Source organism: Ammospiza caudacuta, chromosome 4 (genome assembly GCF_027887145.1).
Source record: "Ammospiza caudacuta isolate bAmmCau1 chromosome 4, bAmmCau1.pri, whole genome shotgun sequence".
NCBI lineage: Eukaryota > Metazoa > Chordata > Aves > Passeriformes > Passerellidae > Ammospiza > Ammospiza caudacuta.
The window spans coordinates 76710760-76733073 of NC_080596.1; the positions used below are offsets into that span (position 1 = coordinate 76710760).

At 45.0% G+C, this 22314-nt stretch overlaps 1 protein-coding gene across 1 annotated transcript in view; it reads left to right on the forward strand.

Moving 5' to 3' along the window:
• Window positions 1–22314, forward strand: part of REEP1 (receptor accessory protein 1) — a 65868-nt gene that overhangs the window by 43239 nt on the left and 315 nt on the right. The window contains exons 7-10 of the mRNA XM_058803314.1: window positions 3592–3760; window positions 9427–9462; window positions 17960–18099; window positions 20027–22314. The exon at window positions 20027–22314 is cut by the window's right edge and continues 315 nt beyond it. Coding sequence (XP_058659297.1) covers window positions 3592–3760; window positions 9427–9462; window positions 17960–18099; window positions 20027–20098 — 417 coding nt within the window. The 3' untranslated portion in view covers window positions 20099–22314. The remainder of the gene's footprint in view (window positions 1–3591; window positions 3761–9426; window positions 9463–17959; window positions 18100–20026) is intronic.

A 22314-nucleotide genomic window follows, 5' to 3' on the forward strand; every position in this document is an offset into this window, starting at 1 on the left:
TAAAACATAGCTCTGCAAACCCTCCCCATGCTGGCTTTTCAAATGTTTGTGATTTCATATACACCAGCTGCTTATGTGACAGGGAAATAAAAGTTGGTAAAGAATATTTTCCATTTCACTCTGAAACCATCCCCATTCTGTGGTAATTTTTGTCACATTTGTATTTTGGGGTCAAGTAAAATTGTGGTAATTGGGAAAGAACTGTGAGTGTTACACTGTATTCTAGGAGCAAGTAAATAAGATCTATCCCTACAAAGGGCAAAGAAAGGAAATGGAACTCTGCAGGTTTTCACAGGTGTTCAGTGCCTTCACTCAGCCCAGGCCTTTGCTGTTCTTGCCATTCTGACATTTAGAAAAATTGCTTCATAGAATGGTAGGAACAGTAACAGTAATATTTGCTATTACCTGTTTTATAAACCATCTTTATTTTTGCTGTTAGAAACTCAGGTTAAATTAAATTAAAAAATTAAGCAAAGGCAATTTTAGTTCTTTTTTTTCCTGGAGAAAGCCAAAGTTGTTTAGTTCAGCTGCTTCAGTCTGTGCTCAAGGCTCTGTATTCCACACTGATGTAACAGACCCATAGGTGACAGGCACATCTCAGGTCCCTGTTCCAAAGCTCTCCTGGGCCCTTTGATCATTCCATGCTGCTCTATCACAAGGTGCACTGCAAGAATATTAACACATCTCCATTTTCAATGTATTTGTGCCATCTGCCCTGCCAGCTTGGTCTGACACATGAATCTCATCTCTAACCTGCCTCATGTCCACACACATGAGTTGCTGGCTGGAATGGGATGGAATTTGGGTTAGCTGGCTGAGCAGAGCAGCTGGGGGAGCTGAACAGCCTGAGCCCTGCTGACACTTGAGCTGGGTGTGAGGGAGGAGCACAGCACTCAAATTGCAGCTCATCAGTTGCTAACCCTCTGGCTTTGCTGTCATTCTGCAACAGCAAAACGTTATTTAATGGTCAGCTTGCTCTCACTGGAGATCTGCCTGCTGTAATCAGGCTGCAGGGTAGGATATCTTGTGTTGGCTCTGAATCAGTCACTGAGAATTTGGTGTCTGTGCAGGGATTCAGTGAAGGTTCCAAAACCCATCCAGAGCTGCCCTGAGCTCTGGGCAGCTGAGATCTCACCCAGCTGAGCAGCCATGCAAGGCAACTCCAGTCACCAGCCCAGAAACGTTGGCAGAGTAAATGTAGCTTAAAAGAAAGAGGATTAACTGGAGATGCCTCTTGGAGTGAGAACATACCCCAAGAGTGGCTCAGCCACTGGCAGGAATAGCCAAAATTCAGGCACCAACTCTTGTGCCAGGCTGGAGAATGTGAGGGCAGAGGTGAGAGTTTAGCAAAATATAAGTTCTAAGGACTCCACTGCCATGCCTATAAAACCAGCAATATAACATGTCTTGGTATTTAAGCAAAGAAGCCCCATCAGTTTAATTTAAAATACTTTCAAAAGTAGAATAGGCTGGTGGGAAAGAGCAAAGTAAAGTCTTCTGCTTCTCTGTGACAGTCTGCAGGAAAGCTAAATGTGGAGTTGAGAAGGAAGTTTGAACTCATTTTTCTTGTACAAAAAGCTTCAGGCTGAAAGGTTGGAGATTACTGCTCTGTCACTTTTCTTGGATGTAAAAGTGCAGACTGTCACAGTGACTGCAGGTATCAGCACCTGATGCCCTCTCTACCTACATGCCCTAAAAGTGAGGTGCTGAGGAATTTGTATGAGGTAGAGGCACTGATTTTCCTCTACTGTGCATGCAGAATTTCTGAAGTGGTGTTGATAAATCAGCAGGTAAATTATTGCCTTGCCTTCCCAGTGGGTCAATGCTCAGGGGACAGGCAGCGTTGCCCAAGAGCTTTAGCAGGAATGTGCCCAGTCCTGCTTTGATCGTGGATGGTCAGGATGAGTCCTGAGCCTTTCTCTGTGCCACAGCAGCTTGGACAAACACAAGTCTAGGTTAAAGTGGTGGGTCAATTGATACAGGCTGCCTTATCTTTTTGTTAAACAGGACAGTATTTACTGTCTCTTATTTGCCTTCTTTCTGATTTCATCTCAGTCAATCAGTTGAATTTTTCCTAATTTACAGTTGCAGAAAGAATGTTGGAATCAGGCTCTCTGTGTTTACTTCAGTACTTTTCAAGACTATGTGCCATGAAGTATATTTCAGATCCTCCCCCCTCAATAAAATATTAAAACATAAATGTAATTTTTATCAGTTATACAATTTATACTCTGAATGTCATTTAATGTAGCTCAAAAATTCTATGATTCTGTATGGATTGAATTTTCTGGTGTTCCTTCTTTATGGCTGTAGTATAAGGGTTACAGAATACTTACAGTCAACCTTTTCATGTAATGCAGTTTTAATGGAAAGTGTCACTTAACCAACCCATCCTTTACAGTTACATTCCTTTCACCAGGGAATATATTTGTTGTCAGATTGAGAATTAATGTAAAAAGAAAGGAAAATACTTCATTTCTTCATTAAGCTGCATGAAAAAAGCACTGTTATTTTTCTTGGAATTTAACAATATCTTTTTATTAGCTTAAAATTTCAAATTGTCAGTGTTCTGGAAATGTTGTGTATTGCTGAAAGTGGCTGGGTAAATATCATCATAGATGGTTAACTTTAAAAGGGAGATATTTTGATGCAGGCCATTTAATTGTGATTCTGAAGCCAAGAATCTGTTTGACTCATTCCTAGTGAAGGAAAGTACCTACTGGAAATATAAAGCAACACCCTGCTCCTTTACACATGGCTGTCACTGTCACATTTTCTGAAAAATCCCTTTGCCAGGATTTCTTCTCCTGGGAAGCTGAGAAGCCTCAGAGAAAAATCAAAACAGTAATTATCTGTTTGCTTCTCCTGTTTTGTTCCTTTGGAATGTGTTTGGACATTGTTTACCAACTGGTCATTGTTTGCTTGGTTTCATGTTAATTGTTTTAACTTAATGGCCAGTCACGGTTAGGCTGTGTCAGGACTCTGGAAGGAGTCACAAGTTTTTCATTATCATTCTTGTTAAGACTTCTGTGTCTGTATCCTTTCTCTATTCTTTAGTATAGTCTTAGTATAGCACTCTATAATAAAATATGATATGATATGATATGATATGATATATGATATGATATGGTACGGTATGGTATAATATGGTATAATATGATACGATATGATATGATATAATATGATATAATATAATATAATATAATATAATATAATATAATATAATATAATGTAATGTAATGTAATATAATGTAATATAATATAATATAATGTAATGTAATATATCAGCCTTCTAAGAACATGGAGTCAGATTCACTGATCTCTCCCCTGCAAATTGAACACATGACCAAGACTGCTCTGTGCTCCCATCACTGCAATGAAGAATCAGAGATGTTTGCCACAGAACCACTCCAAAAGGAAGAGCCAAGAGAGGGAATGATGCTTTCAGCAACACATTTTTGTCATCTCTAGGTCATTGAACCACACAAATTTTTCCCTTCCTATTGTCCCGATGGATTTCAATGAGCAAGAGCGAAAAAGTCTCAGAATGTTGGATCTGACTTTGTGTTATTGACCTGCCTGTTTCCCCAGGGACAGGGAGCCCTGTCGGAGAGGCTGCGGAGCTTCAGCATGCAGGACCTGTCGAGCATCCGCGGGGACAGCGGCAGCTCCGTCCCTGCCTCGGTCGCCGTGCGGACAGGCAGCAAGCAGAGCCACCCCAAAGCAGCCAGGAGTGCATCAGAAGGCACTGGCAGCTCAGGTGAGTGCCAGGGTTATTTTCAGTGCTGTGCTGGCTGGAATATCACACTGCTCAGGGAAGCCATGCCCTCGGCAGGGACGGAGGGAAGCGGACACTGCAGGCAGCACATACCAGAGTTCCCAGGACACAGACATGCTCTTGGCTCTCTTGGCACTCAGGGGGGAAAAAACAGGATCATCATTTGATGGTTACTATTCCTGGCTGGTGCTGAGGATGAGACTTGAGTGTGCAGAGAAGCCAGACTCAGTCTTTGCAACCTGAGCTGGAAGGTTGGGCTGGGGGCTGCTGAAAAAACCGTGTCTGGTTTGTTTTCTAATTCTGGAAGGGCAAAGGGAAGAAATACCATGCTGTAAATAAGATCCATTCCTGAAGATTCAGTTAAAAAACTTATTTTAAGGACAATAGTTTGTTTTCTAATTCTGAAAGAACAAAGGGAAGAAATATGCTGTAAATTAGATCCATTCCTGAGGATTCGGTTAAAAAAATGTATTGTAAGTTTGGTTGAAGAAATCTTTTTGAGTCCAAATCCAAACCATTTAATTGGAGGTAGCTTTGCAGATTAGATCTCAAAAAGTGAGACATGGAGGGTTATCCCAGGGAGGTGGCTGCAGATGGTTCCTGGGGTTCCCACACAGCACCAAGGATCACTCAGCTCCAGGGCTGTGATGAGAGGCCATGCAAAGTTGCAGGTGTGTTGCACTTGGTAGTTGTGAAACATTTGCTGGCAAGTCAGAAATTCAGCAGTTCCAGCTTGTGTGTGCTGAGGTCTGTGCAAACACTTGCACTGTTTCAAGCCTGGGTAGTTGCTACCCCTTGTAATTTGCTTTAGTTTTGGAATGGTATTAGAAATGTCTTGTCTGATCCTTCCTAAAGAGCATCCTTCAAGCCTCTTACAAATTCTGTGAATCAGACTTCTCCTTTTTTTTAAAATATTATCTGTTGAATTACATTTTCTTTATGGGTAAACTGAAATGTTGGTGTACAGTGGTTTTGTTCTCATCTTTCTATAAGGCCTTGTGTACGCTTCTCTTGACATAATCAGTCTGAAAATAAAGTGTTCACACACAGAATATAAAAGTCTTTAAAAAGTCACATATGTAGACAAAAATAAATAATGACACAAATAAACCATAATTTACTTATCTTAGTTCCACCTTGAGTAGAGCAGCCTTTGTAGTTTTACTCTTGAGACAGTGAAGTCAGCTCACCTGGCCACAAACCCCTGTCTCGAGACACAAGAGATTTTTATTTTGGTCTGGTTTTGTGTCCATAGTGCACAAGGATCTCTCAGAATGAATCTCTGAAAAATTGTTCATAAAGGGTTTGAACTCAGACTAAGTGTTATCACAAATTTTGGATTCAAGTAATTTGGTATTTTGAGTTTAATTTTTTTTTTTTTTAAATGGAAACTGCACAAATTTGCAAAATCTTCCAAGACCTCTATTTGTCCCATCTCATTGAGGTGCCTCATTCTCCACCTGCAGGGAATACAAACAGACTCCCCTTGCAGGTGGTGGGAGACTCCAGCTGCGAGCTTTGCTCTCACTTTTGATCACAGGAAGGGAAAGATCCAGTTCTGGAGGGGAGAACTGATCAGAGCCAGCTGTCCTGTGTGTGTGTGTGAGGCTGTGATGTGCCAACCACACTGTGCCATCCTCGGGGCCATGTTCTGCTGAGATGACACTGCTCTGGGCAGTTCCATCACCCCACCTTTCATATTTATTTAATTGGAGAGCTGGACATCAGCAAGGGGCAGACAGAATTTGCCTCTGCCCATTATTGTGCTATATACACATGAAATGCGTGCATGTGTGAGAATGGGCATGGGCAGCCACTGCAGAGCAGCAGGCACACAGCCCTGTCTCCTGTCTCAAAGCCCTCAGGTGGCATCAATGTCCCTGTCAGGTGTCCCCAGTGCCTCACAGAAACATTGAACTCCTCTGGTTTTTTACCTGCTTTAGAAATAGCGGGGCATAGTCAATGTGACATCAGATGGAGTCATTAAAAATGACCCAGACTATGTTTGGCATGAGGGTGTTCATTTTAAATAGGCAATTTTTCTTGTGAATTACAGAACCTGCATTGTACTTCTATTTTCATCAGCAGTCTGTCACCCAAAGAAGACTTTAAGAAGATATTTTTGTTTTGATTTTTTTCTGCTTTTTGGAGGTATTCCCCTCTCTTTTTTCCTTCCATCCTAGTCCCACTGCAAATCCACAAACTATATTAGCAACATTAAGAAAAGAACCAACAAAAAAGGAAACAGCTTACCCTTTCCTTCTGTAAATGCTTCATTTCTGGTGTTCTAAGAGAAGCCTTAAAATAGGAAGATAATGATTCCCAAAACAAAACCTAAAGTTTTATATAATTCAAAGGAGGTTTATGTTGATTGTCCTTGACTGCTGCCAGCTAGAATTGTGCCTGCTCCTTGATCTCTTTGTGACCACACTAATTAAGGGGATTAGCTGAGGGCTGGACTTTAGGGTTATGCTCACAGTGAAAACACAGAGCCAGGTTCTCACCCGGTGTGATTTCTCTGACTGACAACACAGCAGAGCTCAGTTTCTGAGGGGTAACAGCCTTGCTGTTATAGAGTTTTAGATTAGGCACTCAGGAAAGAAACACACACCCAAAGCACCATCCCTCTTTGATGAGAGCTCTGAAACTCGCATGGTTACAATTAAGGTGTAGCTGGAACAATGATGTCTGAAGATAAAAATGCATGTTAACTCAATTAGCCAATGAAAGCTAAAGCCCTGCCATCACACAGGGCCTGGCATGGGGTGCTGAGGGCTCTCAGGGATGAGCTCAGGGTGTTTGTGTGGCTCCCATGCCCTGAGCTGGGACACAGCCAGACCTGGGCTGGAGCTTGGTGCTGCTGCTGCCAACCCTCCTGTGTCACTGTGGTGTTTAAGAGCAGATGTGACATCTGAAATAAAGGGTTTTGGAAAGACAAGGGCATAGGGGAGAGGTCTGTTGTCTTTCCTGCGCAGAAGGGAATGCTAAAATTCAGTTTTGTTGTTATTAAACCCCCCAGCCCCCTGTGAGCACCAGCAGTGGTTCAGGTTCTGGTTTCACAACCCTTGGCCATGATTCCAAGCCCACTGAAGCACGAGAAAAGGCTCTCCTGACACCAGTGGGCTCTGGCTGTGGCCAAAAGCTGGCTGCAGGACCAGGCTGCCCAAACTCACTCAGCCTGTTTTGTTTCCACTGTTGTTATTTTTGTAATTGAATGGTGCTGCTTAGATGGATTTGTGATTCTTTGAATCCCCTCTTGACACAAAGTGCTGTGTGAAGAGTTTGCCATTTTGTAACAGCCTCATGCAGATACAGCAAAGGATTTTTTTTTTTTTTTTGCCTGCTGAGGAGCTTCTTAGGAGGCCAAGAAACAGAATAAGCAAGAGCTGCCTTGAGACAGCTTTACCTTTTTCTGCCTTTGCTGCCTTTCAGTCAATTGTGCAGCTGTGCTGTGAGCATGGTCCTTCTGCAGGAGTGGGACAGCTCTGCACACAGTGGGCTCATCCCAAACAGACCCTGCTCCTCCTCCTCACACCCAGATGGCACGGAGAGGCCATCTGCTCTTGCCATGATTTGATTTGGGCTGCTGGCCCACAAACAGCTCCAGGGAAACGTGCCCACCTTCCTTAGATGGGCACCAAGGGCACACAGCGAGCCCCTTCTTCCACACAGCAGGCCCACCACCTCTGCATCTGATGTTTCACTTCCCTCTTGGTTCAGCATTTCTCAGTTTATTGTCCTGGCACCCAGATGATGCACTGTGACATTTGACTCAGTGCCTGCTCCAACCTGTGCCCTTTCACAGGCAGAGCTGCCTCTTTCCTTTGGCCACTGTAAATGTCATGTGGCTGTGCATTGTTGTGGAAAACTGTACATTCCAGAACAATATTTCCAAATATTTTTCAAGGGAATCCTGTTGTTCTGGCAAATGTCCAGTAACAATCCACATACAGACCTGTCTTTATTAACAGGAGCTTTTGCACTTGTTAACCTTATAGCACTACCTTAATTTGTGTGGCATCAGAGGACAGTCAGTGTGCAGAGCTGATGCTGCCTGGGGCAGAGGATCACAAACACTCTCTGTATTGCCCAAACCCAGAGTTCTTTCTGCTTAAGCTTGTCCCAGGCTAAGATCATTCTTATCTGGAATGATTTCAAAGCAGGAATGGACAGTGTGCTTTCTGATACTCTCCATTCCTCAGAGCAGGTGAGAATCAATGCTGGTTGTGCTGAAGGACCAAAAGCTTTGCAGTACAGAGCAAAGGTGGGGGAACATCAGCAGTCAGGATGTGTTTGGGTGTTCAGTGCCCATCAACCAGAAAGATGTATGAGAACAACCCAGATATATGTTGTCTGAACTCCCAGAGAATAAACTGGCATAAAACTGTGATCAGCTTCCTTCTGTGTGAGATCAGAGGCTGAGCCTCAGCAGATTTCTTGAGGAAGGCCATAGTTTCACAGCAGCATCCAGCCAATGTGAGGCAGCACTCCCACTAAAAGCTGTAACCCAGCTGCTTGACTCTGGCCCATCTCTTTTCCTTTGGATACATTTAAATCCTATTTTTACAGGCTGACCCCATCAAGGAATTGCTTCAAGTGAAATGCTATCCCTTGCTTCCAGGTTGCTGTTGGCCTGGGTGAGATCCTCAAGCCAGTGGAGAGCAGCAGCACAGACAGCAGCAATGGGATGAGGAGGTGGAGGCAGAGTGCAAGGGACACTGAGACATCTGCTCTCAGTGGTGCTGCTTTGAAATGTCTGTGAAACTATAGAAGAACTTCCAGTGTCTCCAGTGCAGGATAATCCTAACTGAAAAAATCACACAGAGCTCAAACCCTTTTCTTCTTTATTGTGAAGTCATTGATGCCACTGTGAGCATTAAATTAAAAGGCTCAAACTGGAAATATAGACTGTTTCCTGGAACACAAACTGTGCTCAAGATGAAGCTGTAACCTCCACACATGTTCATGAACAGTTGTGAATCACCTGCCTTCACTGAGTGGTGCACTGCAATCCCCTTGGCTGCTTTCATTCTTATGGCAATTCCATCAGGATATTAATTCCGGTAGGACTCTCCTGCTTTAGGAAGTTCAGGGATGTGTTGGGTGGATTTCTTTAGAGGCTGTGTGAGTGGTTGCAACAGCCTTCTTGTAGATTCTAGAATTCTTGTAGAAGTCTACAGTCTACAAGATTTCTAGAAGTCTACAAGAAGGCTGTTGCAACCACTCACACATCCTCTAAAGAAATCCACCCACACAACCCTGAACTTCCTAAACTCTAAATCTGCTGGAAGAATCCAGGCACACAGCCTTACAAATCCCAGGGTTGCACCCTGTGTTTGTTACCATACAGCCTTGTGCACTGGGTTGTGCATCCATGCTCCCATGGCTTGTCCACACTCCCAGGTCCCTCCAGACAGGAGTTACCTCTGTTGAGTGATCTGAGAGCAGCACCAGGGAGCTGAACCTAACCCCATCCTTAGCACCCACATGGACACAGCCCGGGGTGAGGCACATTCCTGAGTCTGTGCTCCATGCTGTCACCTCCCTGTGCACACCAGGGCCTTGAGGTGCCCTTCAGAGTGGTGCCAGGTGTTCTCTAAGAGTGAGAGGCTTCACGACGAGTCCCTAACTCCCAGCTCCTCTTGCAGTGTGCACGTGCTGCTCGGTGTGCCGGCTCCTCCGAGGTGAGTGCTGGATCTCCTGGTGTCCATCCATGCATCCCTGTGGGGCATGGCTGCTTCCCCAGCCTGGCTTGCTCCTGATGCTCTTGTTTCCTAACGCCAGGGGGGCAAAGCCAGGCTGTGAGTGGCTTTGGGAGCTCTGTGTGTGTGTGCTCGTGGCAAGAGTCTCAGTGCTTCTCACCGTACTGACCTGTGCTACCACGGATGGGGATTGTTCCTCTGCAGAAAAACTTCATTCCTTTCTCTTCTAGAGGATGGGCCACGTCCTTGCTGGGCAGTGTCACTCCTCTGCCCCCAGTGCTGGTGTAAATCCACTGGGAATGCAGCAAGAGCAAAACCTCCCCAGCCCCAGCCCTGTTTTGCTGTGTTCCCTAAGGATTGGCACATGTTTCTCCGTTGCTGGAGAGAACATTTGTGTTTGGGGTGAGCAGGGTATGTAGCAAATCCCAGCAGCAGACCCTGGTAAGGCTTGAACTGGCTGTCCCTGATTCAGTCTCTGGCAGAAGCACTTTTGAAAAATGTCCCCAGTGTCCCCAGCATTTATTGTGTTTACAAATGTGGAGAGCAGTGAATGGTTTAGCTGCTGGTGGTCTTTTCAGTGCTGTGCCACTTAGCTGGGTTGCTAAGAGCCCAGACATGTCACTTCTGCATTTTTTCCCCAGTGGCAGATGAAAGGAGTGGGAGAACTCCAATTTGGGCATGCCAGAGGATGGGACTGCCAAGCAGCTTGTCTGGGGAGAAAAAAAGAAATGCAGACTGGCAGTGTCTCATGTTGGTGGAAGCAAAAAAACCTTTGTAGCTCCTTTTCTTCTCATCTCATGTGCTTTTTGTGTATTTTGCCCACTAATCAGCCTGGAGACTGCAGCAGAAGGACTAAAGGATCACAGTGCTGCAGCCTGTGCCTTCCCAGAGCCCTGTGCAGTGCTGGGGCTTGGAGCCTGATGGTTCCAGCCTGGCACAGCCTCCTTGCACCCTGCCTGGGTGGCAAACCCTCCCTCGTATTTGATTTGTCACCCCTCCTTTTCTGGGTGTGTGCCATTGTGCAGGACAAGGAAAGATGTTTAAGGTGGTATCTGTTGAAACAACACTTGTGTTCACAGGGCATTTTATTAGAACTCTTCTAATTTTAGCCTAAACCTATTTTATGGATTTGACTTCAAAGTGTTATTTATAAAAAGAGTCACTGAATCCTTATGGGCTTAAAAGTCATGAGGTAATCTTAGGAAAGTCTTTTAATGATGCTAAAGCAGCAATCAGTCCAATGTGTTTATGAATTGGACCCAAAGTAATTTGGATCTTGTTGAAATTGCATCCCCTGTCTTTCACACTGGCTTGTTTTACTATTCCTGCCCCCTCTCCAGCATAATCCAGTCCCTCAGACCATGTCAATAGGGATGTGCCAAGGCTCTGTGTCACAGAGGGTTCATTCTGTCTGCACAGGCTGCCCTTTCTCTGTCTCCAAGGCAATAGATGCATTAATGCACTCTCAGACAGGGGCCTGCCATTAAAATGCTCCTTTGTGAGTGCATCTTTGGTAGCTTTGGAGAGCTGACTACGTCATGTGAACATTTTTCAGTGCCACAAAAAGCTGGGGGAGGAAAGAATCTAATTTTGTTTAGCTAGGGCTAAGTTGCCTTGAGCTATTGGCACTCATCTTCTCTTGGTGCAAACTTTAGTGCAGCCAATTTCAGAGTCCCATCATTAACAGCTCTCATTTCCAAAGAGTTTATCATCTAAATGGGCAGATAGTCAAGTCTTTCCTCAAGCAGGGATATTAAAAGCTGCTTTAGAGCCTTGGTGCAGTCTTTTTCAGCAGGAGCAGTTGCATTAATGCTCTTGCAGGTGAAACCCTATTATTGTAAATAGGTAAAACTCTATTATTTCACTCTTGTGGTGAAACCTGTAGGTAAAACTCTATTATTTCACTCTCTGTCTCACAGAAACCTCCTCAGCTCTTAGGAGAGCACAGGCTGGTGGAGCAAAAGTCCAGGCATTCTGCTCCCTAGATGATACCCAGGAGGATGACTCCTTGCAGGCGCCATGGGGTGTGCCTTTCTGCAGAGCCTGAGGCACAGCCTGAGCCCCTGGGCTGGAGCTGTCCCTGTCAGTGATGCTGGGCTGGCTGCTGGTGGCTTCCTCTGCTCTGGAGCAGCTCTGTCCCTCTTGGCAGTGGTGCTGGGCTGGGCGTTGTCACAGACATATATTTAATGAAAAATCCTTTCCTTAGGATTTTTTCTCCTGAGAAGCTGAGAGGCCTCAGGAACAAAATGTAAACAATGGTTATCTGCTGCTGCGGGATGCAACAGGTGCATCTGGGATTGGTCTCATGTGGTTGTTTCTAATTAATGGCCAATGACAGTCAGCTGGCTCGGACTCTCTGGTCAGTCACAAAATTTTGTTATCATTCCTTTCTATTCCTTGCTAGCCTTCTGGTGAAATCCTTTCTTCTATTCTTATAGTATAGTTTTAATATATCATTTTCTTTTAATATAATATATATCATAAAATAATAAATCAGCCTTCTGAAACATGGAGTCAAGATTCTCATCTCTCCCCTCGTCCTGGGCCCCCTGTGAACAGCAGCCCAGGGAGCTGATGGGCTCCTCTGCTCTGGAGCAGGGCTGTCCCTGTCAGCACTGATGAGATTCTCTGTGCTGAAGCTGTTGGCTGCACAGCAGAGCCCTTTGCTGCCCGTTTGGATCACTCCCAGTGGCCTCACAGGCTGCACATGGCAAAGCATTGGTGCAATTCAGGACCTTCATCCTCCCTGCTCTGGGCAGCCTCGCTGAACCTCAAGCCTGTTTGACAGATGTACTCCAGCTCATCTCTTTGACAGCTCCTGTGCCAGCTCCTCTTGCTTTTGTTCCTGGCCAGGCCTTTGCTGGTGGAACCCCCTCCAGGTTTGAACCCAAGTTTCTGATTTCTCTCCTTTGTGTTCTGTGGAAAGTCAGGCTGCAGCATTCAGGGGCAATGGTGTAATTATGTAAGAGCTCCTTTTCCCTTGCAGAGAGGACAGAGTGAAAATCTCCAGGGATCTCTGTTTGTCTTTTGGCAGTGCCTGGCAAATGCTTAAAGGCTGCTCAATATTAAACAATCCTGCTTGGGACCAGCATTTAAAAAGTAACAAAATACGTTTGGTGTTGTTCTCTCAACTAATGTCTCTTAGGTGCTGTTGCAAAGACCTGGGGCATGGTTGAGAGGGAGAAACCATTTTAATTCTTGCAGAGAATAAATATGTCTCTCATGAATTGAAGAACCAGCTGTACATCAGGAGAATTGTTGGGACTGCAAGTATTTGAGGGGGCATTTAATACTGAACTGGTGATCAGGAGCCTTAGGCAGTGTGAGAAATGTGCAGGGACATTTGTGATGAATGGCTCTGTTTGGGTGTGCTCCTCAAGGCGGCAGATCACACCCAGCCAGCAGTGCAGCTCCCCAGGACCCCGATGGGACACCCACTTAATTGTGCTTTAAATGAATCACCTCACTGCTCTGTTGGCTGATCCAACCCCTCCCCTGTGGTGTGCTCAGGAGTTATTATGAGTTATTACAGTGGAAAGTGCTTTAAAAACACTAATTGACTTTATGTCAAGGGGGCTGATTGTACATCTCTGAACTAATTCAATTAAATGGTGTAGGTGGTTTTATTTTGGTTCTTAGCCAGTTTTGCTTCCAGCTCTTATTCTGAGGAATTTTTTTTAACCTTACTGAACTTAAAGAACAAACAGCAATTTTCTGTTGCTCTAGGCATTTTGTTCCTTAAAATTTCCCTTTACTAAATACTGAAGCAAATTTTTATAGGGCTGGTTTGCATCACTTTGCACTGGTATATCTGAATAGCAATTTGTGATTTTCTTTTTGAGATTTAAAAATAGTTTCAGATGTATTTTGGTTACTTCAGGGAAGAAAAAAACCTCACAGAAAATCAGTAGTTTTGAAGTACATTTGCATTGTACCAGCAGAAAGTGAAAACATTGATTATTGTTTAATAAACTTCAGCTGAATGACAGAGCTGATAAAAGCAAAGATGAATATTTCTGTGTTCTGAAACAATGTTCCTTCCCCCTCTGCACCCAAATGTTTTCTCCTAACAGTTTATTCTTTCTTTTTCTCTATGTAAATATTATGGGACTCTGATGTAAGTGTTACGGATTGCATGAATTTTCCTCTGAGGTGTTTGGAATAGACTAGCACTTAACAACTCATTTGTGGGATGTGTTTTCATTAACGGATGATTTTGTTGATGTAATTAGGTTTGTTTGCTTTGGTTGCATTTGACTCCAGCTTTGGAAAGGATCTCTGCCTCTGTTTGGTGGCTCCTGGGCAGTGTGTGCTGCTGTAGTTTGGCTGCTCCTAACTCCTTGGTTTGGCACTGAAAACTGCTGGGGGAGGACAGGACTTGGGTCAATGTCTTTTGGGAATGATGGTGAATTTATCTTTGTTGCAGGGGAAAGAAGCTGATGGCCATCGTAGAATAAATATCTGTTCTCCCGTGCTCATTCAGTGCTGTGCAAACCTCTTTGTATGAATGATGCCCTGGAAAGGCTTAACTTTGGAGTGACTTTACCTTCCATTACATTAATACAATACATCACTTTGGTTTGTGTAGTCTGTGACTGTGGTTTTCCCCATTGCTCCTGAGGAATTCAAGTGATGGGAGACAGAATTATTGTGCCTGGCAAAATTAGGAGAGTCCAATGTCAAAGTTGCCTGAGTCTCACTGTTACTGTACTTAAGTGTCCAGATTTTTCAGAGGATCTAGGTCAAAGTCATTTGTTCACTTGGGCCAGGTCCTGACTTCTGTTGTACTCAGGAAAATCCAAAGGATTTGGGTACAGATTTACATGGCAGCATGGACCAGAGTCTGAACCAAAGTGATTGCTGAACCAGCACACTGCTGAATCCCAGACAGTGCTGTAGGAAGAGTTCTGCAAGTGAAATTTCTCAGCCTTGTTGAATCATAGAGATCAAAGATTGCAATGATCTGGCCCCACATTTCCTGCTCCATGCTGGGTTGTTCCTGAGGTGCATTAACAGCTCAGATCCCAACTCTGCAGAGCACTCCAATGTCTGCTTTAACTTGCAATGTGCCCATTTTCAGGGCTTCCCTCCCCACGTGTTGGTTGTATCAGTTCCCTTGGAAGGAATTATGATGAATGATAGGAACTGGAATTAAGGGAATTTACTGGAATAATCTGTTTCCTTACACTGTTTACAGTCAGATTCTGTCTTGCTTTCGTGGAGAGAGGAGTGTAATCTGGTCTGTGCACAAAAGGTGTTTGCAAGAGGCAGCAGCAGCTTTAGTCCTGGAACTCCAGCCCATTTCCCACTTCTGCAGCAATTCAGCCCCTCCACACAAAGCTGTGGAGCCTTAAATGTAACAGGTGGAGACCCCTAAAACACATCCCACGCTGGGATGGGCAGTGAGAGTGTCCCAAACAGAGCCAGGGCAAGGTCTGGTGTCTGACCCATGTTTTTACACAGCCACCTCCTGGCTGGGACAGCCCCTGGGGTTGTTGGCTGTTCCCTGGAGCAGCACACTCTGCTGACTCGGCTGCTTTGGGGACATCTGATCGTGACCCCACAGCCTCAGATCATAAAAAGGCCTCTTAGAAACACACAGGAGGTCACCCAAGGCCAAGTGCTGTCCTCAAAATGCACGCTCCAGCCCTGGCAATGTTTAACTCCTCAATCTTTACCTTCTCTGGTAACAACCCTTGGTGTCCCAGAGCCCTTTTATTCACTTTAAACCTCCATCTCCTTTCTCAGCAGTTCCTCGCAGGTGTGTTTGTTCTTCTGATTAACCCCTGCCTTACATTTTTACTCACTCTCTTGGTGTCAGAAAATCAGTTTTCTATCATATCATCACCATATTCACAAAAAGAACAATTTCAGAGCCAAAGGCTGGCACCCCAAAGCCTGGCAGATCAAGATGAGCTTGGCTTGCTCACAATACAGATGTCCTTCCCAAGGCAGGATGGGCAGGGACTCCTCCCTTCTTGTTCCAGGTCTAAAGGAAAGTGCTGTGTGTATTACAGATATTTCCTCATCCATGGCCACAAAAGTAGTGGAAAAGCCTGGGAGAGCCCATCTTCCTTCTTCCAGTTCAGTGAGGCTGGAGCCAAGCTGGTTCCCATTTTGGGTGGTTTTCAGTGTCCCGCTCACAATGACGTGCAGCAGGGAAGAAAAGGGCACCAGCCCAACTTCCAGTGAAGCTGCAGGGATCAAAGCAGTGTGTGCCAGCTGGGAGGCTGAGCTCTCCTTGATCTTCATGGAAGCAGCTTCAGGACACGATATGATGCTTGGGCTGATGGGGAGAATGGAAAACCTGCAGGAGCCCATCCTGCTGTGGGGGTGACATGGGTGGCAGAGCTCACTGGGTATCTTTTTTACCCAGCATCTGATTTAAGAGAGAGCCCAGCAATGAGGAAAGCAATGTGTGCTGCAAACCCCTGGGATTCACAGCAGCATTGTCAGGCTGACAGCTCCTTCTGGCTCCTTTCCCATGGACTGGCTGGCTGTGGAATGCAGCATGGCACATTCTCATGGTTCTGTTCCCTCAGCCAGTGTTTCCTCACTCTGGTCACTGACCACCCCAGCTCTGGGTGTCCAACACCCCTCCATCCTGTCCCATTCCAAGCCCTTTTTCCCTGGTGAAAGGCCCTGTCTGCTCTCAGTGGCACATGGCTGGGGTGTGTTGTTCACTGTGCAAACCTCAGCGAGGGCATTAAAAGAAGTTCTGAGCCACTTCTGCTAAACTTGACTAAATTTTGATTTGGCTTAGGCAGGCAGCAAAGAACAGCTTCCACATCCAAGAGGGTCTAAGCTAGGCTGCTCCTGGGTAGATCATTTCCCAAGAGGAGGGATAAAATTACTATTTTATCCCATAACATTCCTGTACTAGAGAACATTTAATTCTCCCCACAGTGCAATATTCACTCTACAGTCCTACACAGAACAAAAACATTTCAGCATTATCCTGGGCCTCTCTGCAAGGTGCTTATCAACATCTTCAGTACAGCTGGGGAAAAAGCCAGCTTCCAGCTCTTCCTGCAAAGCTGCAGTGGTGTTTTCCAGCCTGCCCGTGTGAATGGTGACAAAGGGGGAGAAGCACAGGGTCAGTGGGCAGAGGATGGAGTGCACAGGCTGCTGTCTCGAGCAGCAGCTGCATCCTGTGGGCTGAGAGGGATTACTGCTGACTTTAATCTGGCACTGGGGAGAGCCCCGGTGACCTGCTCGTGACTTGTGGTGTTGCTGTAGCCAAATCATTTCCCCTCTGTCTGTTACCCAACTGGAAGAGCTGTCAAAGAATTCAGCTCTTTTGGGCTTTAAGAATCAAAAAGGATTAGTAAATATTAGATGTTGAAGAATCCTCTTTGGTTTCAGGCTTTGGGGTTCGGTCTTTGGTCCAGCAGACTCTTACACAGGCTGAGACAAGAAGCACAGAGCATTATTTCTATGTATATTCATGCAACAAAGTAGAGACCCAGTAATTCTGATTAGTGCCACCTAGACAGCAAATAGTTCCCCTCCTACCATGTTTTGGAATCAAAAAAGCCTTCTCAATTAAACAGAGAAACCTCCAGCCCTGCTGGTAAGAAACCATGGAGAGCAGGAAACTTGGTCATGTTGAGTTTCCTCTTCTGTACCTCTTGCTTTGGGCTGGTCATTAAAAATTTACTGTGTGTATTTAGGCAGCAGATGGATTGTGTTGTGTAGCACAACCAGTCCCACAAAGATTGTGCCATGAGTTGCAAGGGTAAGAACCACCAAGTGTTTGTGGTTTGAAGTTATGAGGCCATAAACTGCCTTCAGGAACATCAGCAGAGCCAGTGCTCCACCACCACATTTACTCCAGAGTGGCAGAAGAGACACTTTTCCCTGCACTGGTTTTCCAGCAGCACACCCACTCGATGAGGGTCCACTCAATGCCTGGTGAAGCTTTTTGAGAACTTCAGTGGATCTCAGACTGAGTCTTGACCTGACCTTGACCACTTGGCCACAAGGCTTGCCTTGACCACTCTCAGTTTCAAGTCTGTAAGTGCTGCTGTTTCCTATTTCTGCATCCCCAGCAGCTCTCTCTGTGCTTACCAGAGGATTTCAACACCCATTTGGAGTCTTCTAGAGGAAGCAGTGGATGCAGGAGCTATGGATGGAACCAGCAATTCAAGAAATCAGTTATTTCATTTATCCCTGAGCAAACAAACAAACAAACAAATCTTTTTCTAGTGTCAACCTCCCAGACATCAAAAGATGTGAATTTAGTCTCAATTCTGTGTAAAATAATCAAAGTAGACTTTATAATGGCTTTGTAAACAAGAGCCTATTGATTTCTAACCCCACAGCTGCTATTATTAGAGTGTGATGTGTGACCCTTCTGTTTATTAATCCCTGGGTGATGCATGGTTTTGCAGTGAGTGATGTTTGTGTGAATCAAACCATCACTGATTTCCTCATCCCCTGTCTTCACATTTAGGCTGCAAATGGCTGTGTTAAATAGGTGAATTAAGTGTGGACATTAGGTATGAGAAGCCACCTGAGACAAACTGTGAAACAAAAGGCTCAGTGTTCTCAGATGATGAAGAGAATGATTGTGCATCCCTGAACAAAAGGCCCAAAAAGAAGGATCCACCCCTTGAGGTACTTCCATACTGTCAAGACTCCTCCTTCTATGACTTCAACAGGAATCTTCAACTGAGCAAACACCTCTCTTTGGTCTAAACTCACTAAATACACTTGAAGTTGCTCCATGGAAACAAAAGAACTAAAGGAAATGCAGATCTCACTCTGATTTGCCAACATTTTAGCAACATTTCCTTATGGAGGAAATAGAACCTGTGTGGGAGATGCTGTAGGCAAAGACTCCTTGCAGATGTGGGCAGGGTGGATGGAGGCACAGCTGAGATCTCCCCCTGTGGGATGCTGAGTTTGTTCCTGCCAGGTCCTTGCCCTGGCTCAGTGGGAGGGAGCAGAGCTGTGTGGTTTGGCCAGCAGCTGCAATCCTTTCTGCTGGGCTGTCACCAAACTCTGGGCTGCTCTGTTCTGGCCATGGAAAGGTGCAGCCTCTCCAGCCTCTCCCAGAGCTGTGCAGTGGCCTCCCAAAGGAACAGAGCTGCTCATGCCCCGTTTAAGAGCCTTGGCTGTGCAGTTAATGGCAGCTTTGCTTCAAGAGCCACTTGGTTTCCCCAAGAGCAGCCTTCTCCCAGGCTGCAGGAGGTGCTGCTCTGTTTGTCTGGCTGTGTCCCTGGGCTCCTGGTTTACACAGAGCTCCTCTGAGCAGCTGTGGATCCAGGTGTGGTGTGGCATCCATTGCTGCTGTAAGTGCACAGCAGCTTTGCTCCTCTCCTCTGCTCCAGATCCCATCCAGATCTGCTGTGCTCTCGGGGATTCACTGCAGGGACCTGGGGTAAGATTTCAGGCTTGGAAGATGGGGTGAAGTGTTGGATTAATCCCATCTCTGTGAGAAACTACTTGGGGTTATGGTCAAGCTAGAAAAAAATGGAGATTTAGGTGTAATCTAAACAAAACCTCACTGTGCTGCAGTCCCTTGTCTATGTGAATAGTTATACATTGCTGCATCATGGGAATGCAGAAATGTGGCATGGTTTTGGGTTTGAAAGTGCTGTAAAACAGAAAAGTCCTTGCTTTGGTCCTATCAGGCCCTTACAGGTAAATATGGGTTAATGCTATTAAGAAAGCAAGGCTTTGGATGTTTATGTAAATGGAATAGAAGATCCTACCACACCTTGCAGTGTTACTTGCCTCCACACTGAGAATCCATGCCTGTTACAACATCTGATAACCATTTCTTGTTGTGAAGCTCATGAGACACCATCCCACACCAGATGAGGGCTTTTTCTTTCATTTGTTTGCTGGCCTAATGTCTGTCAGAGTCTGGAGAACAGGGTTAACCACAGGAAACCAAATTCCTGGACTTAGTCTGCCTCCTCCTGGGCAGTCAGGGCTCCTTGTAAAAGCTCTGCACCAGCTGACTACAAGGCAGAATTCCAATAGCTGGTTTCTAAAATAATTTCAACATATTTTGTCTGGCCTCTTTCCCAAGCAAGGGTATGATTTTAAGGAGTTCTGCCTCATGAGAATTACAGTCCTGGTGTGTTCCATCGTGGGAAACCCTTCAGCTTTGTAATGCCATGAACTGTACCCTCCAAAGAGCTGAGGATGGGTTGGACAGGGCAGGATGGGCTGGGAGACACCAGAGCTGGCTCCCTGCCGCCAGTTTGATCTCTAGATCCCTGAGCAGCTGTAAATGGCACCAGTCTGACCTGGCTTTTTCAGCTGTTGAGTTATTAGCAATCCTTAGCCACACCTCTAACCTAGCACCAGAGGGGAATGTGTTGATTACACCTGGGTGTACAACAGGGTTTTTAAAGAGATTAGTCCTCACCTGGCCATTTATTGCTCATCTTCAGGGCCAAACTGAAGATTGCATTACTTCATGAGAGGAATGGGATCCTATTCACAGAGGTTTCACAAAGATGGGTGTGTTGTAAGGAAGAAAAAGATGTTTCCTGCTAAGCCTCTGAAGTTTTGCCTTGTTTCTCTGCAGGCACCGCCTAGGACTCTCAGACCTCGCTTCAGGAAGAAAAGTACCTCGTCCTCTGCCACTGAAACAATGTGAGTGCAATGAGCCAATAGCACCAAGATCCACAGAATGTCTCTCTTCTGCCTTAAAGAGCTACTCATTGATAACCTAGGAAGCAGCAGTGGGATGGATGTGCTTTGATGTGCAGCACTGTAGACATGGCCTTTCTCCTCTCTCCACGTCCCTCTGTGGCACCTGCTGCTCTTTGTCCCTGCTGTGGGTAGGACAGTCTGGCAGGCACCTGCACGTGAGGGGTCCTGGTTTGGTTTGCAGAGTGCACCCACCCACAGTGTACATTTCCAGTTTCATTTGTGTCTGCATAGCTCTTGCTCTGTGAATGCCCAGAGCAATAATAATAACAACAATATTCAGTTACTCATCATGCTACGTTGACAGTGTATTTATTTATGGCTTTATCATGGATGAAGTGGATTTGCAGAACCCATGGATTTCTTTTTCCTCCCTTCCTCCTCAAGACTGTGAATGATGTAACAAATGTCAAAGTACTTTGACTGTACAAAATGTCCAAGATTTGTTAGAGAAAGCTGAGCTGCAACTGAGTTTTTCTGCAAGTAAATCACATGTTCTGAGAAAACCATTGTGCTAAGCCCACAGAGACAAGACCACTTACAGAGGATGAGGAAGTGACGTGCAAGAGAAAAAAAAATTGTTTCGATGATATAATGAAGGGGGAGTCCGAGTTCCAATCAGCCTGAGCCAGGAGAGTATTTTGTGGAAAATGATGCGTAGAAGAACTAAATCCCACCACTTGTGGCCCATGTTCTACTGTGAGTTCTAAAGTGTGAGCAAGCCAGGCTTGAGCAAGCTGCAGCAGCAGAAATTAGAATGGCTTTAGTGATGCATTTCCAGGGGAAAACACATCTTTCTTCCCTGCTACAACAGTGCCAGTCACAGCACTCTGCTCTGCTGCTGCTCTGCTGGCATGAGCAGAGGAGGTGCTGGGTCTGAGCTGCTTTTTGAAGCCTGGAGTTTCTCCTCTAGCATGGAATTTGGTTAGAACCACAAGAACCAGATGGAGTGGTTTATTTGTGTCCATATATAAATGGGAAATATAAAAGAAGAGGAAGACATGGTAGGGTTTGTGTATTTGTGCTTCAAGTTGGTGTCTCTTGTAATGTTGAGCATGTGAGATTCACACATCAGTTAATTACGTGACCCTTTGTGTTTGCTCTTGGACCTGTCACATAGACTAGAAAAGGATATAGCATTGTGTAGGATGTGCCATCACCAGTGGATCAGCACAGGGGCTCCATGGTGTCACTGTTCATCTGGCTCAGGTGCAGCAGCCCAGGGTGCCAAAAGCCAGCTGGAGTGTGCCAGGCTCGGAGGTAACTCTGAAGTGGCCTTTGAAACCATTTCTCTGCCAGGTGTGCATCCATATCCCAGCTGCACACCTGGTGGATCCCTGAGGTCACCCCCACAGCTTCCTACACGTGTGGGGCAGAAAGAAATAAAATACACACACAGAGAAATGTCTATCTGACCTGGCTAGGAAATGGAAAATCAAGCAGGTGTTTCCTGTGTCTGCCACAGTATTTGGCTTCATTACCTGAGAATTTTATTTCCATGTGCTGATTCAGTCATATTTTGCAAATTTTGAAAAATTCTTCAGAAAGTAAATTTAAAAAAAAACCCAAACAAACCTGTCTAAAGAGCAGTTACAGAAGAGTTGGTCCCTGGAAGATAACTCAGCAAAAGCTTTGAGAAGCTAAGCTTATGTATTTTACTTCTAAGCAGCTTTAGAGTTTATTTGATTTCTTTTGGCTAACATTAAAAAGAAATAGGAAAACTGCCTGCACTGTTAGCAGAAAATAAAATCCTGTTGCAAGCAAGCCATGTTTCCCTGCTATGCAATGGGCTGCTGTAAGATAAAAAAGAAGCTGACAAGTTTGCACTCAATTATGCCAAATAACCCCAACAACATAGAGCTGCATAACATCTGACAAGTTCTAATCTCAGCCACGCTGTATTAACATTGATTCTCACTAAAACTATTTAATGTGCGTCTAATCTGCTGTTTTACTGTAAACTTGACTGTTTAGCATTTCTTAAGTGCTGAGGTGAAATGTTGACAAGGGAGTTGCCTTATATCTCTCAAAACATTCACTGTATAAATGAGAAAAATAAACCTTTTCATATCTCTGGAAAAGAAAAGCTGTATTATCAACGGAGCTGTATATTTGCATCTAGATAGACAGAAATGTGAATGCTTGACCTCGTGCTCCTTGTGC